At 40.7% G+C, this 16491-nt stretch overlaps 1 protein-coding gene across 2 annotated transcripts in view; it reads right to left on the reverse strand.

Annotated features, from left to right (window-relative positions):
* Positions 1 to 10764, reverse strand: part of caln1 (calneuron 1) — a 39825-nt gene extending 29061 nt beyond the window's left edge. Inside the window, exons 1-2 of one of the 2 annotated variants that reach the window (XM_079582868.1) lie at positions 10460 to 10764; positions 2312 to 2433 (exon numbers count right to left, since the gene is read on the reverse strand). In XM_079582868.1, the coding sequence (XP_079438994.1) occupies positions 2312 to 2426 (115 nt within the window). In that variant the 5' untranslated portion in view covers positions 2427 to 2433; positions 10460 to 10764. Of the gene's footprint in view, positions 1 to 2311; positions 2434 to 8835; positions 9165 to 10459 lie in introns of those variants that run through there. The other variant, XM_079582867.1, reaches the window with a different exon arrangement.
* Between the last annotated feature and the right edge of the window lie 5727 nt (positions 10765 to 16491).

Raw genomic sequence — 16491 nt, forward strand, 5'->3', positions numbered from 1 at the left:
TTAATTTAAGTAGCGCACATTTAACTGTGTAACTGCTCACTCCCCTTCGATCTATATATTGACTGAAAAATTGTCTCCACTTTGCACCTGACTGTGCAGAGGTCCCAAAAGATGCAAAGTAAATTGAATGTTACCACTGAAATCTGCATGTTAGGCAAATTGTTTTTACACAATGAAAAAACAAAATAATATAAATAAAAGTTGAGAAAAGAGCCATGGGACATGTGTTATCTGCTTGGTAGCTACTGGCAAACAGATCTAGCACACAGCACTGCCCAAAATGGATTCTACATTTTCCTTTATAAAAAGTCTACTGATTTATTGATATGGAATGTCCCATTATTCCCTGACTACAAAATCCCATAGCTCTGTACCAAAAGTATAAAATATAAATAAAGACTTCAGGCAAAAACGTTTGACCCTGACAGACTGTTTTGCCCAGCAACCTCTTAATGCTGCAATAATGTTTGAGTATTTGGGAGGACTTGTTATTGATCAGGCACTCATGCTATCATCCTCCAATAGAGTTCAAAACAAAGGGTTCATAAAAAGGTTTTCAGTGGCCACAGAGAGAGAGAGTTGTGTGTAAAAGCTGGCGCCCTCCAGATAAGCTGCGCACGGAATAATGCATTACCCCTGGTCGGCTGCCTGTGATTAGAGAAGCACCACCCAGGACACTGCAACACACACAGCCCTCACTACAGAGAACTGCTCCCAAGCCACACAAATCAATACGCGCCTGCTCAGACCCGGGATTATCTGTGCGACCTCCTCCTGAAGAACAGAGGTGTGAAATCTATTACACAGCAAACACATTATCTACTATATGTGAACACAGATGGTACATGGACCAATGGTGGGTATTCAGTGTTCTGGATTTTTTCCAAAATGATTGTACTTTACTTGTACTGTACTTGACAGCTCAGTAACCAGGGATAATGAGGGATTATTACAAAAAAAAAGTAACAATAATTCCTGGTAATTCACAGTTTGGATTAATAATCATATGACCATAAAATAAACTAGGTTTGTGTCCTGTTCTCATTTATTACCATAATTAATGGGATTCATTACCATGTTATAACATTTTAATGTACCATGCTCTTTCCATCCTATGCAGTTACTGTGCTGTAAAGGGCTATCTTCAAAATTTGCAAATTGCTGATCAATATTAAAATGCCTTACACTGGCACTTATAAAGTATCAGTATAGCCACAGCTGCCCTGGGGCTAGGGCTGGGCAATTGATCAAAATGTAATTGAAATCACAATCTCTTTGATCAGTCTCAATAATCGTCATAAGACACATAGTTTTGGAGTTCGGATGAGACAATGGAAGCTTTTTGTGTGTTAAATGAAACTGGGGGAAAGCATTTGTTTTTGTTTGAGCTGATGTTTGTATAAAAGATATGTCTAAGTTTGTAAATCCGCTAGATTTATTTATTTATATTATGAAATAATACAATTTAAACGAATATCGAGATGATCAATATTTTTGCCTTGTCGTCCAGCCCTACCAGGGGCTGACTAAAATGTGGCAGCTAAAACTGCACCAACAGCCTCTCTCACCACCTCCAGTCACTGAGCACACCATGGTCACACAAGTGTTTGATTTCATGAGTTAAGCCCCTCATTTAGTTTCAGGATGGGCAGGTGAACAAAGGAGTTCCTCAATCTGACCATATTAAAGCCCTGGTGGTAACAGCACATATTCAGAGTTCAGACATGCCTTGGGTCAGACTTGGGTTCATGTTTGCTCATTACTTACAAAGCCAAAATATTGTACCGTGTACACTGAACACTAAAATGCTCTCCGCAGTGGCGCCCAACTGAGACTGTCAAATCTCATCTGTCAGTGGCACAAACTCCCTCTTATATTAACAAAGAAATTTGTCTGAGAATGGTGCATGACTTTAAGTGACTTGTGTGATGGCAAAGTAAATGATTTTAATATGAGCAGCAGAGTTTGTAGAAAGAGGATCAACCTCAAATTGTTGTTCTGTCATGCAATTAAAAAAAATTACGTTTACTTCTATCAGTGAAAAAGAACTCTGGTTTAGTTTTGTCCTGAAGCTAAAATTAAAAAGTTTGAAGCATGACACCTACAAAGTGTTTACAGTCATTGGTATGCGGCATATTCCTTCCACAAAGTGTTTCAAGTGTTCAGGAGTTTCTTGTATTTGACTTGCTTTATCACCTAGCTGACTAAGCAAACACACAGTCTGAATATTATCGACATTTCAACTTATATATACAGTATGTACGTATAAATAAAAGCTTCAATATACAAACAAAGTATATATACATCTCACCATCCAACTCCTCCACAGAGATACTGGCCAGGACGTCACTGTCGCTGTCGCTGAGAGAGCGGCTCAGGTAGTTGCCCTTGTACAGCAGCCCTGCCGTCACATGGTGGAACGGCATCTTGTCCCTACAACGCACAGCACAGAGTAGACACTGATTAGATTTCGCAACCCCAATTCTCCCAAAAGTCACACCCAATGTACAGTATACAACGACCTTCCAATCTCTTACACCCACATTTTTACTGCTGAAAATCAACAAGTTAGAAGACAGACTGGGAAAAAAACACATTGTTCACACCTGCCTAGGAGACAAGGGATCACCCGGAGTTCATCCATGAGAGACGTTCTTACACAGTGTATAACTTGTAACATAACTTTCTCAACGTAAACATAAGCCTTTTGACTCTAAGGCTTTTGTTTGTTTTCAATTTGTTCAGATATTCTGCATTGGTGTGCATTAAACATGGGTGTGCATTGAAAAACAAGCTCCATGGCGTCTGCACCACGGATCAGTCACAGCAAGAAAATGACGCTGCACAAATGAATATTCCTATTTATTAAAAGAAATAGCAAAGCTGTTGCTCTGAATCAGCCAGAGAGTAATAGTTCCATTTGCACGGCTAAAGCCGCCTAAACAAATTACCATTAGAGAGAAGCAAGCATAAAGTGAGGCATAAAGTGAGGGAGGTCTCATTCACTAAATAGAGATTCACAGAAACGCTGCCTCATATAACCACAAGCAAATAATTTGTTGTGCAATATATACATCTGTGAATTTGAGACAATTAATTATAAGTGAATTGCAGTGAAGGGCACAACAGGCGAGAGAACAGACCCCTTCTCTTTGTCTGATTGGTTTTCACTTTTCAGGACATTTTGATGGACTGTGGCACTAGCCGTTAAAGGGCGCTCAAACCTTTCGGAGGCACTCAAAATCTCAGTCATCCTCCACCCCCCCGCCCTACTCTGTCCCGAATTCAACTCCAGAGTCTTATTACTCACTCAAGGGTAAATCTAATGTCCCATGTGGGAATTGGTTTCTGCATGCTGGAGGAGTTCAACCAAGGTTAAAAATGAAGTTTTGATTTCAGACGAGATCAATAGTGGACAATGTTAATTTGAATATGCTGCAACTAAATGCCAATTCATCTATGAGGCAACTGTCATGGAAAGTAGTTACTGCTTGATGGGTTAATTATAAATGAGAAATATGTTTAACGAAGTAGGAAGAATGCCTGACAATATTTCTCACCAATTATCGATAATTATATAGACCAAACTGTAAGATAACTTAGCCAACTGCACTTGGTGTGGTGAGATTGAGTCCGTTTTTTAAAACAAATAAGAAAAGGAAAATAAAAACAGATAAGTACAAATCTGAAAGTAATGTACTGATGTGCTACCAGAGGACCACCAGAACATGAACCTACTCCAGTTATTAGTGTCACCCGTGGTACAGTTGTAAGAGGCACTGGTTTAGACAGAGCAGTGTTTCTTATGACTATGGTATGGGAAGTATCTATCCTTTTGCAAATCTTTGTAAACTTTTTTTTTTTACTATTTATTTATTTGACAGGGACATTGCACAACAAATGTGTTACACAGGTCAGAGATAGCTAGAAGCTAATTTTAATCTGTAGTCCATGGGGAGAGGCAAAGTAGGTTTATACACTGGACAATGTGCATTCTTACTTATAAAATGCATTCACAATATAAAATATGGATTAATACGGATAGTATACGGATTTGAAGTTCAAGCAGTACAAGCACTATATACTGAAATTAAAATATAAGAATTATACGGTGCCCTTTCCAGTAGATAGGCATAGGCGTCCTCGGCTATCACATTGGTCCCCTATGGCTGATGAGATTGACAAAGCTTGCAATATGGGTGTGCCAAATTGCAACAACCATATTATTGACAAAACCGTTTCAACACAGTATCATCCTTTCAATTGAATTGCATCACCTAATGTTGCAATATGATAATTTTGCGTTATATTGTGCAACCCTAATAGCTCCTCAATGCTAATATTGCAGGAAACACGGTGGGACACTTGAGTGGGTACACCAATTGTGTAAGTGTATCCCGTGTTTTTATGTTGATTTAAGTTTATATATCAAGAATATATAATAATAATTGCCACTGAAAGCCACACACAGATTGTCTCCTAACATCCTCCTACCCCATTCGTCCGTGGTGTGGAAAGGAGCCTCAGCTCTACAGCATTATGGGATTCGAAGTTCAAGCAGTGCAAACACTATATACTGAATTAAAACATAAGAATTATAAATTGCATTTTGGTGCCCTTTCCAGTTAATGGGCATAGGCGTCCTAGGCAATCACATTGGTCTCCTATTGCCAAAGATGGCCCTGGCCTCTCAAATACATACCTGTGTAATGAGAGATTATTAACTTTCACATTAGGACAATTGTTTGGTACAGCGTCTTCTTAACCAGGGCCTAGTGGGCATATACCCAACATAACAATAAGACCTAGTAGAAGTAAACACCATGAAGTTCACATTTTAATTATAAAATATAAAAAAAGCACAAGTGAAATGTTTAAAGGAAAGACATAATCCATGTTTGGTACCTCAGTGCAAATGTTTTCTATGTGCTGCTTAAAGCTCGAGCTGGCTTTCCTATCTCCATGCTGCATGTAAAGTAAAATCCTGCTTGGCCCATTTTACAGAAGTGGCCGATAAACTTTAATAATCTTCTTGGTGCTCGGTTGCTTGCTCGCTGACAGAGCAGTGCTCTTGTGTATTGTATGTATCGCTGCACTGAAGGAGACAGGCGGGCGTAAATGAACAGCGTGTTCTTTGTTCACAATCACTCATGCCCAGAGGAGTATTTTTCTACTTTGTCAGTATGATAACCATGCATAACAAACCAGCCTGCCGCAGCACCGAAGGCCTTTTGCTTTACGAGGTTAGTTTTTCACTTCCTTGTTCATCAATTATTCAGTCAGTTGTCATCATTTTAGTCCCCTATGCAGTACATTGGACTTCAGTGTAACTAAGGGCTATTCTTTATAGTACTGTAGTGCGACTTTGAATTTTGTTGAAAACTCGGGATAACATTGCCCCAATAGTCAGTAATTCATAATGGGGCAAATTGTGGAACAACAAAACCCCAAACTAATGAAAGAAAAAAGGAAGGGGCTTAATTCAGAACTGAGCACCTTAGGTCTACCACTGTTAGACGCGGACAAGTATGACTCACCACAGTAATCACCCATGTCTCAAGTCTGTCCAGTGTTGAAGGAGTTTTACAAAAAGTGTAGATGAAAAGGCAAGACAAGATCTGGATGTCTCGGATGTCAACTCTTTTCAAGCCTGTTTTTGTGGTTAATAAACTTCTTGTGACATCCAGATCGTCAAAGCCCTTTGATTCTCACTCTCCTGGACAACTTGTAAAGCTTCTCCAGTGTTTGAAACTCCAGGATGAAAAATGGTCCCTGCACGGTTCTCTAAACCTCATCAAGGCAAGACAAATTTGAACATAGGGAGAAAGTCGATAACCATTTCATCGTAGAAATCTGTCGGTACATGCTCTTGTTGGAAATAGAAGAAGTAATAATGTCTATGTTTTAGAAGCAAGGCTATGCTCTTTAAAAGGCTGTGTAACTTTGTCTGCTGCACAAGGGTTGACAACCTCAGCATCATTACGCTTGATTAAGTGGATGGAGGTGTGATCTGAACAAGCTCTTTGCCCTTTAGCGGCAGCAAAACACGCAGTAATCACTGGATTCAGGAAGTCATCAAAGCAGCATAGACCAGAAGAGTGTTGTTATTCATTATGTCACTTAACCAAACCAACAGACGCAAAGGGAAACAGCAGATGCCCATAGTCAAACAGAAGGAGAAGACTGAGATTATAAGACAGTGGAAAAATCAACATACATACATTATCACAACAAAAGAGATTTTCTAAGCGGTTTCCTCTCACATTTCCTGGCTGTGATCTGTTCCGAGCTACAAAGCTCTAATTTTTTTTTTTTTTACAGAAATGGGAATGTACATTTTTTACTGTGATACTTTTAACTTTACTATTAAGAAATTCAGATGATAATTGCAAAGAACATGTAATGTCGATGTGGACATGCGGCTTATGCTGTAGAATGCTGCAGAAAACAGAATCCAAACAGCAAATATGTGTGACTCCATCAAGCTGCTACATTTATCTCCTTGGGCTAAGAGTAATGATGGTAATTAGTCATGATTGCTTTTTAGAAAACCGGGCATAACATTTTGACCACCTTCAACTCCATCCCAAAAAAACACAATGTGTTATATAGATAGAGACAAGTGCAGTCCATAAAAGCTCTTGGCTAAACTCATGACAAACTCACTTGTGGAGCATAGGCTGTAAAATTAAGAATGGACTTATTGTGGCCTACTTCCTGAAACTGTAAGGAAATGGTGGCTGGCTCCATAAGTTTCTGGCTCCTATGGATTCCTCTTTAAGTCCTTATTCAACACAGACTTGTCATTCTGACCTCCACGTGTTCGTCTTAACATGCACAACATCGTCCTAGTTTATTTCCTTTTCCTACTTTTATTTTCACCCTATTCTAAACATGAACACTATTGGGGAAGCTTCAGTCCAAACATGCATCTGATGTCTCCTCACAGAGTCACAGAGTTCGCACTGCAGTTGCCCCTGTTCCTGACAGCCTGCCCAAACATATCTAAACACATTCCTTAAAAACAGTAGCACACCGTCTTTCAGTGTGGTGAGCTATCCATGGCAACAACAAAAAAAGGAAAGCGCACCACTCTACTGAAAGATTTCAAGTGTCATGTTGTGTTTTTTCTGGAAGTACAAAGAGGTTGTTCAGGCAATATTTTATTGTCCTCCTAAGCTTTACGTGGCATAGGCCTATACAATGGCAGGAGTTACAGCCCAACACGCGTGCCACTATAAGCAGATGAAAGCTGCCTTATTTTCACAACATAGTAAGTTTACATGATGCCATTAGCTGATTCAGTATTGCCCAAAGTGACTTCCAGTGAGTGAGTATGGGGCTCTACCTCCAAGGACACGGTGAATTGACACATTTTGTGGTTGGGTGCAGCGGCGGCAGCACTAGCAGTGATTGGACTGTGGCTTTAATCACAGAAACAACCTGTCGCCGGCCTGGTCACAGAGCAGTGCGTTTAGACTTCAGCATCAGGCCCGCGATTAGCCATCAAACATCTCCACACTTCTAAGGACACAGTGACGACAAAAGCACACTCCAGTCTGATGGCTAAGTGCATCAGACAAGTCTCCACAGTCTTTGCAAAACCACGGTCTATTAAGTTGAGCTCCTATCATTCTAAAGAGCTTGTAGTTAAAAACTGTGGGAAAGAACTTGTAGACTTGTACTTTCTGATTAAAAATGACACCTCTGTTTGGCATCCAGTATGTTAGAGACTACATAATAGTTGTAGTAATTGTCTCTGTTACATGGGAACAGAGCCAAACTCATAATTGAGACATCTACAGAAACACGGTCAAGCGAGGAAGCTACTTGAAGTTGACACTTCAAGGATAAGACAAACATGACTAATCAATCATGTTCTTTGCTCTGGAAGACGGCTGAGTAGACTGCAAATACAGTGGAGCCTTTACAAACATGTCCTCAAAGAACTGTGTAAGTGGAAAATGAAATGTGAAGATAATCAATGCTATGACCCTGTGCTGCTGAGGCAATGTTTCTCAACTGTACTTTCAAAGATTGACGTGAATAAGAGGACCATTATTGGCAAATACCTTACAACAAAACATTGTAATAATCCGACATGTGCGACTGCAGACCCCGTGTAGAGACAAATCCAACTACAGGCACCAAATGAAGCCGTCTGAAACAGAACAGTTTGTACCTGTGGAGTCATAGGCCAGCCTATAATTACCTAGAGAAATATCAAAATCACTTAGTCTATTCAAAATTACCCTGTCAGACAAATCTATTGTTTTCCGTTTAAAAATATGCATGCACAAATCATATTAGAATATTTCCCCCAGGCCAAAGGATTATTAATATGACAAAGTTTATGACACGAAGAAAAATAGAGCGATAATTAGAAATGCAAATCTTCTCTCATCATGCAAATTCTTTACTAGTTCAGCACTACACCAATGGCATTATTGCTTGGCTTATCCAAACTGATTTTGCACCTGCAGTTGGTGTCTACAATAAAAAAAACTTAGTGTAAACATAGTTAGATAACAGAGTACAGTGCTCCAGCAAGAGGGCATTAATGATTCAGAAAGACCCATTAACAATACGCTTGTTTAATTCACAGACGCTCTTTGTTCAAGGAGTTATGCAACAAATGTCTGGAGAGAGGCGGCACAGCTGTAAAAAACACTTGTAAATTATTGATGCTATAAAACACACAAGAGCTGAGAAGACCATTATTACTATAGATGGACATGCTGGTTCAATCAATAGCATTATGGATCAAAAAGAAGGAATGGATGGGTTGAAATGGAGCGTCCCAAACAGAGATCCCTTCCATGCCCTGACTCTTACCCCAGACTCTCATTGTACTCTTCAGGATAGCGCACCTCCCTATCCGGACTGTCCATCACCCCGTCCAGCAGGTAGGGGTGCCCGGGCAGGTGGGAGGGAGGAAGGTCTCCGTTCACCTCGGGGTACGTGCCTGTTGTTGGCGGGACAGTGCTCTCCATGGTGAGGTGCTCCACTTCGGTGAGCTCCTCCTCCATCCTCAGCCTGCGATGAGTCCAGCAGTGGCAGCAATGAGTCCCAACCAAATTGTCCACATCAGCATCGGCGTCCACGGCAGCTCAATATGTGCCAGCAGTGGCAGCAGCAGCAGCAGCAGCAGCAGCAGCAGGTACAGCGGCTCTCCTCTCCACACTATAAGCTCTGCCCTCCCTCCTCCCTCCTCTCTCTCACACATGGGGACAGTAGCAGCGGTCTTATTAGTGTGTCCCAAAGATTTGCTCGCGCTCGGCTGCCGCTGGCTAAATTCCATTGTCAACACACACACGCACGACTACAGACAAGCGCTGTGTCAATACTAAAGGGTTTTACACAGACAGGTAAGAAGCATCGAGGCAGTGCAGGCATGACGGGTGAGAAGGTTGAACAGATGTGCGATTTTGTTTTGGGTATGCAACAAAATCTGGTCATTATATCATACAATTGACATTGTAGTCTACTGCAACACTGGGACTTGGGGGCAAACTTACCATTTCTATCCCTAATAGATAGATAGATGATCAATGTTATCACACATTTATTTGTTGTAGATTAATGATTTTAGGCAATGTTTAGAATTCTAGGCTTTTTAAGCATTTTATATTTGTTTGCTCTGACACATGTCTCTGGTCCCTGGTCTGAAGTAAGACCTTTGGTGCAGTCATCACTTATTTTATCACCGCCGGGTACTGTCAAGCTTACAATGCATTTTACTACAAGCCTGTGTTTATTTCACAGCAAGAATGAGACAACACTGCCACCTTGGAGATAACTTTTTTATATATATAGCCTATATATAATATAATATTGGCGCACAAAAAACTGACACTCAGTCAATCTATGTCGTCCAGTAATGAGGATTTTGTGCACCTTGTCATAGAGGTTTGTGTGCTGGATATGAGTAAAATTATTTGTTATATAAATGATTCACAAAGACCAGCACAGGTCAGCACTAGAGGTGTGGACAGCTCCTGCGTGCGCCCTCGCGTGGCCCCAGCACTGCAGGACAGGGGTGACTGTGAGGGCGAGGTGGCCCAGCGGGGATCAGCGCAGCCCCTTGCTATAGACTTTGTTTTATCGGGGAAACCAGTAATAACATAACAAATAAACACTTCTGAAGTCATGCGGCACGTGTCCAAACAAAACGTTAAAATGATCCTAATACTTTTACGCATAAGATTTATAGGCTATATCCAACATTCTTTTCCAACAGTCAGCAGCATAATCAGCCACACGTCTTTATATGTGATGATGTCTTTAATGTGAACAATGCAGTAACAAGTTCCGCAGACACCGCATGTGCACGACAACAGGTGTGAGCCCTCGAAGCGCACGTTCACTGAACTCCAGTCATAAAGCCCGAAATGTTATAAATAAAGAGTAACCTTCTCGCCTAAAGAATGTCTAACAGGTTGTCATTAGTGCCACATACCTGTGAGGATGTGCAGGTCAGTGTCGATGTCCACGCTATCAAAGATCCGCACTTGACTCTTAATTAATCGCAAGATCAATGGGTGTCAAAGAGACTTTCCTCTATTCTGGAAACGCAGCGCGTCGATGTGTTCCCATTGTAAATCAATAACACGCGGGTGCCTGGTTGTGAGCTGATTCTTAATGAAGTCCAGGGGCGACTCCCTTTGTGTCACTTTAAACAAGCTCTAATCGGAATTAGCCATCAACCAAACCAAATGATAAAACTTTGATGAAGGTCCATAGAGTTATATCTGTGCCGTATTGCCAAAGGCGCGCGCAGGTGCTGCTTGGGTCTGATTGATGGGAGCAGTCCGGTGGATCTCGGATCAGTGCGCTGCGGAGTCAGAGCGCTCCTATTGGCTACTAGTGTCTATTGTCGTGTTTCCCTGAGCTTTACTGTGAGACAATACACACATCCAGTGCGCTTCCCCAGGTCTCCAAAGTACAATTACCTGAGAAAAGTAAAACCTAAGTCTACTTTTTCTGGCCACTGAATCAACCAAAAATAAAAGATCTTCCTTGCTCTAAATTACATGAAAAAAAAATTCAAACTCTTCAAAAATGATTTTGAGGCAAGATACTGCTTTGTTGATTTGTGTATGAAATAGATTTAATTTACATTTTAACAATTTTACATGTTAACGTTATTTCTGAAAACATGGCACAAAACTCAAACCTAACTAAACAACACTATCACAAAAACACGAAACGATCCATTTATGAATACCTTCCATTTATGAATAATAACTTTAATAATACTTTGGTGACTGGCAGGTAGAGAATAAGTGCTGTGTTGTTGAAAAGCCATTGTGATTTCTTTTGAGTGGTGAAGTGGCCAACGCTGCTATTTCTGCACCTACTGCTTTCTTCATTCTTATTCCTGCAAATCTGATCCACTAATAGCCTGAGCGGGACACTGAGCCTAATGTGCACTCTCTTAAAGCAGGGGTCTCTCACTAAAGCCACCCACTCTCGCCTGTCACGTGGTCACAGGCTGCCGCTGAACTGCACAGGTAAAGCAGTCCACTGTGTTAGATTATATGCACCATTATGCACTATTCACAGCACCAATATGACAAAGCATATGTACAGGAAGTGAACAGTAATAGAACTGTGCCATCTGCGTCGGCTAAAACAATTATTTGCACCATTTCATCAGAATCTTGTGGATAGGCTAGGGCTCCATATGTTTATGCACAATGATTGACGGTGCACATTCAATCATTCATAACACAAACACTTATGTGCTACCAATCACATGTGCCTATCGTACATAGAATATAAAGCTCATAATAATCAGAATTTGATCTTTGCTGTAAGGCTTCTATGGCTTCTATCTGTGATCTACTGTGTTTTGTCCACAAACGCAAGCCATTTCTTTTTCTTAGCTCCCCCTTTCATTCAGAGAGTTGTGGAGCTATTCCGATCAGCTGTGCAGACGCCAGCAAGTATCACATCGCAATCTGTGCCGAGCTCCTCACCAGTTCAGCGGTGCAAGGCTTATCAGCGGGCGGCGTGTGTGTAACTGTATGTTCTTGATAGAATGAGTCACACTGTCCCGGCTCTGCTCTGCTGTGGCTTCATCACATGTTTTTCAATTACATTTCCAATTAAAGGTTTCACTGATAGCACCTGACAGCTGCTCAGGACAACAGCAACAAATACAGCCCTTCTTGTGCACTTCTGTAGTTTTCTATAATTTAGGAATCAATGGTGCCAGTACCCTAGGACATAACATAATCTCCAGTCACAGATAAAGAGAAGGCAAAGAATCAAATCAGCTACAACTTGGATGGCACCAATTGGCAAAGCGTAAAAGCCACAATTCTTATAATATATAATATACTAAATTCCTCCTAAAAAAATGTACATCACCTACGAATCTTTTAGACCTCAACAAAGGTCCAAGCTCATTGGTGTTACAGCTGTTGAACCGTTTAAATTCAGGATCAGGTGAATCTGACTTTGCATGCGCAATGTCCGAACAGTTAAATTATTTTCCATTACACTGTAACAACAATCGTAGCATATTACTTTGCCACCCACATGGAGTCAAGTCCATCTGCTCACACCTAACACAGAAACTACTACTGTGGTCTGATAGTAGTAGAAGTGAGAAAAAATATTTTGGCACAGTATGAAAATCAATCTGTAAAAGTGAAAAGTTTCTTTTGCATATTATTTCCTTAGTCATTTCCATAAGTGCTTCCCTTTGTGCAGTTATACACAATTGTTTACAAAAGTGCTTGTTCCGTTCACAAAAGCGATGAGAATTTTTGATTTATGAGAACCATTCATCACATCAATGCAAAAGCACATTGTAAAAAAGTATCAACATCTTTATCACACCCACGAGAAAGTATGCCATGGCTGACATACAGATGATTATCTGCCATCTGAAATAGCTTTACCCACAGTCTGAAGCCTGGCATTTTCTTTAACATCAGTCAGCCTATGTAATCTATATTTAGTGCTTGGTCCAGAGTTTCTGCTGAGCTGCCTGAACTTACAGACAGCCTCTCTTGGATGCACAAGACACATCTGTGCTCAATCACTTGTAGATAGAGGACTGACATATCGCTATAAGTAAATAAACAGAGAATCAAAGGAAATATTTTATTTACGGTAACTTTGCTGTCCATGGCAAATGCTCTATACATACCTGTCATTCTACTTTACACCAAGTACAAACCAATATAAAGACTGTATTGGTTTGTATCAATACATAGGATAGGCAATAGGATGCATGATGTATACTTTCTTGGATTGAATATGGAAACATGGCGGCAAAAAGTGTCATTCCTCATTACTGTATATGTGGTTATTGCTGCACAATGAATAGCTAAATCATTCTTATAGCAACACCAGCTGACTCAACAATCAGCATTAATCACATTATCACTGAAGTCTTCCATCTTATTTACAACATCGTGGTGAATGAACTTAAATAAAATGTTTGATAAAATGTATTTGTTCTTTGCTTATCTAATGCATCGAAATATCTGTGGCTTTGCAATCTGTATACAAGGCAAAAACCTCACTGTTTTTTTTTCCCTGGAAGATATTACGCTAATTCCATCATATTACCGTGTTGTTATTGTTTTGTAAAGTGCAACCGATTTGGTCATTTTTTTCACACTCTGATTGACAAGCCAACACATCACACAGCTCACACGTTCAATTATTTGTGGCAGCAGACCCGGCAAAGATTAGCTGCGCAAAAGCATGTTCCACACTTTAAAAGAGGCTAAGTGCAGAAATAATTACACAGCTGTTTTCATGGACGTGTTTTTTCCAGGGTCAGCGGGATAATTTGCGAGCTGGAGTCGACTTGAGTGCGCATTATTTATACTAGAGTGAGTTTGGGCTGAGGGACAGGGCTGAGGGACAGGGCTGAGGGACAGGGCTGGGCCCACTCATCAGTCACATACCACGAGGACCCAATGCTGCTGAACGGTGTGATCACAGGGCTATACAATATAACACAAACATATAAATACTACAGCTCACACTAGAATGCTAAATGCTCTAATATAGGTGTGGTTTATTGCCTCATCATTCAACATAACTTGGGTAAGCAGTCAGAAGCAGTGGGCAATCACAGTGGAGGATTAGCACATTTTGGAAGGTCTAGGGTTGATGGGGGAAACCAGAGCGCCAGACACAAGGACAACATGTGACCTCCACACAGAAAGGCCTATGCACTCGGGGAATCAAACCTGTGATTGGACTCATTGTTACTGGATACTAATTGACCTAATGGAAGCATGTACAGATTGAACAAGAGGGGCCCCAGAATCGACCCCTAGGGAACCCCACAGGTCAATGCTATTTGGTCTGAAACACAGTTTCCCATCGCAACATAGCAGAGTGCTAACCACCCTGCCTCCGTGCCGCCATTATGAACTGCTGACCAAGTTATTGTTTATGTTGGGGGCAAACACAGATCATCTCCCTTTACAAAACAAAGACATACAGACAGGTACTTTAGGTGGTGCCGTTTTGTCAAGTTAGTTAATATGGCTCAATACAACAGACTGAGCACGTCTACAACAAACAGGGGCTTTATATATGTCATATAGATTATTATGAGTATATTCCTGCTTCGTGGAGGTGGTAACATATTGTGGCGAGTTTTCAGGCCTGACCGTATGACAGCTGAGGCAGAGGGACTAGTCCGGGACACACAGGAGGCAATTAGCACATATCTGAACTAATCTCTCTGCACCCGCATGCATTTCACCACACATTATGAGACAGATTCCCTATGATTCATCACCAGTGACAGTGACAACCAAGAACTTTCAACGCCATTAGAATGCAAATCCTTTCCGCAACACAGACATCAATATACACAAGCCGACACCTTGCATAGTGGGTCAATTAGGTCGCTCACTTTAAAACTGGGATTAGTGAGAGAGCTAATCATGCAGGGGAATAACATAATCCTGAAAAATGCCCAGGCAAAAGCCATTAGCTTTGGAGAGTAATCGACAACATGGGGCATTGGAAGTGACAAATGAAGATTTATTTGAGCTGTTACTAAATGCAGGGTCAGGTATATTAATGTAGACATGCAGATTGAGGGTAAACATGAAGCAGCAGCTGAGCCTCACCCAATGTGGCAATGGACTGTGACAGCATGTGTAATGTACAGAGGCATTTATGCATCATTTTATCACAAAGGAAATCTGTGTTTCTCATAAAAGCCTGTGCTGTAGAGACAGAACAGATAGTATTATAAATGCATGCATTTCCAATTAAGTCCAATTTTTCCTATTGTACATTTTTAGTAAGAGGGGAAACCGTAGCACTCAGCGGAAGCCTATGACACATGGGGAGAACAAGCAAACTAAATACAGAAATGCTTCCCCCGGCCCAGGAATCAAATTGGAGAAGCTCCAACTGTAAGGCGAGAGCTCTAACTGCAGCGACAGTGTGCCGCCTGTTTTTCAACTTCTGAAGACCTGCACTATTCACAACCTGATTGTAAACACTGTGGACTGTGGAAGTGAGGGAGAGTCTGACAAACCCCAAGTTCTACTTTTTGATTGAACCATGACAAATAATGTAAACATAACCAATTTTTACATCTTTTAAACTGAGTGAAATTTACCAACACAGATAAAAAAGACCATAAATATAAAATATTTCCAAAAAAACAGTCACAAATAAATGCTTTGGAGGAATTGAATTTAAAGGGTTACATATTGAAACTACAGTATGCTACTTTTGTAAAATGTAAAATACTTTGTTTTGATGCAACACAGTCACTAACAAAGAGTAAAATATAATCTGTATGTAATTTGAAAGATGTACAGAGTGATAGGACATGATGTTTTGTGAAGGAGCTGCTGCAGAGCTGTGAATGTGGTGACCCGCCTTTAACACATTTGCCCGTCATCTGCAAAAGCTATTATCACCTCAATGCACCCTCGAGTGTTGAATAAATTACCATTAGTCAAGGGCCACACATCAAAACACCGCGTTATCAAAATACTGATTAAACTTTGTATGATACATTGACCCAAGCCATCCCAGCCCACCTCACAGCCTCCACTCTGCAGCAGCACCTTCAAAATTGATGTAAGAAAGAACAAAACACAGGAAGCGTAAACACCTGCAGCTATTTTTCATGGGTCTACAAATAAGGAGCGGCGCGGAGGTCAGTGACACGCGGCTGGGTCGAAGACAAATGAGGGGCCTGAACTGTGGAGCAACACCACCTGTGAGAATATGAGGTGATGCACAGAGTTCAAAACTAAAGACTGCAGTCAACATGAGGACAATGGACTTCTGTTACCTCTCCAACCACCGTTTTTAGGCAACTTCAATTTACTTTGGTACTGATAATATATTAACCAAAATTAGAGTCTCCCTGATCATTTAAAACCTGAGGAAGCACATCAAGAATTAAACACTAATGTGAATGTTTAGGAATACTTGACAACAATAATCTAAAATAAAAACTTAATGCATTTAATATGAGGC

The sequence above is a fragment of the Gobius niger genome (assembly GCF_951799975.1).
Source record: "Gobius niger genome assembly, chromosome: 1".
In the NCBI taxonomy this organism is placed as follows: Eukaryota; Metazoa; Chordata; class Actinopteri; order Gobiiformes; family Gobiidae; genus Gobius; species Gobius niger.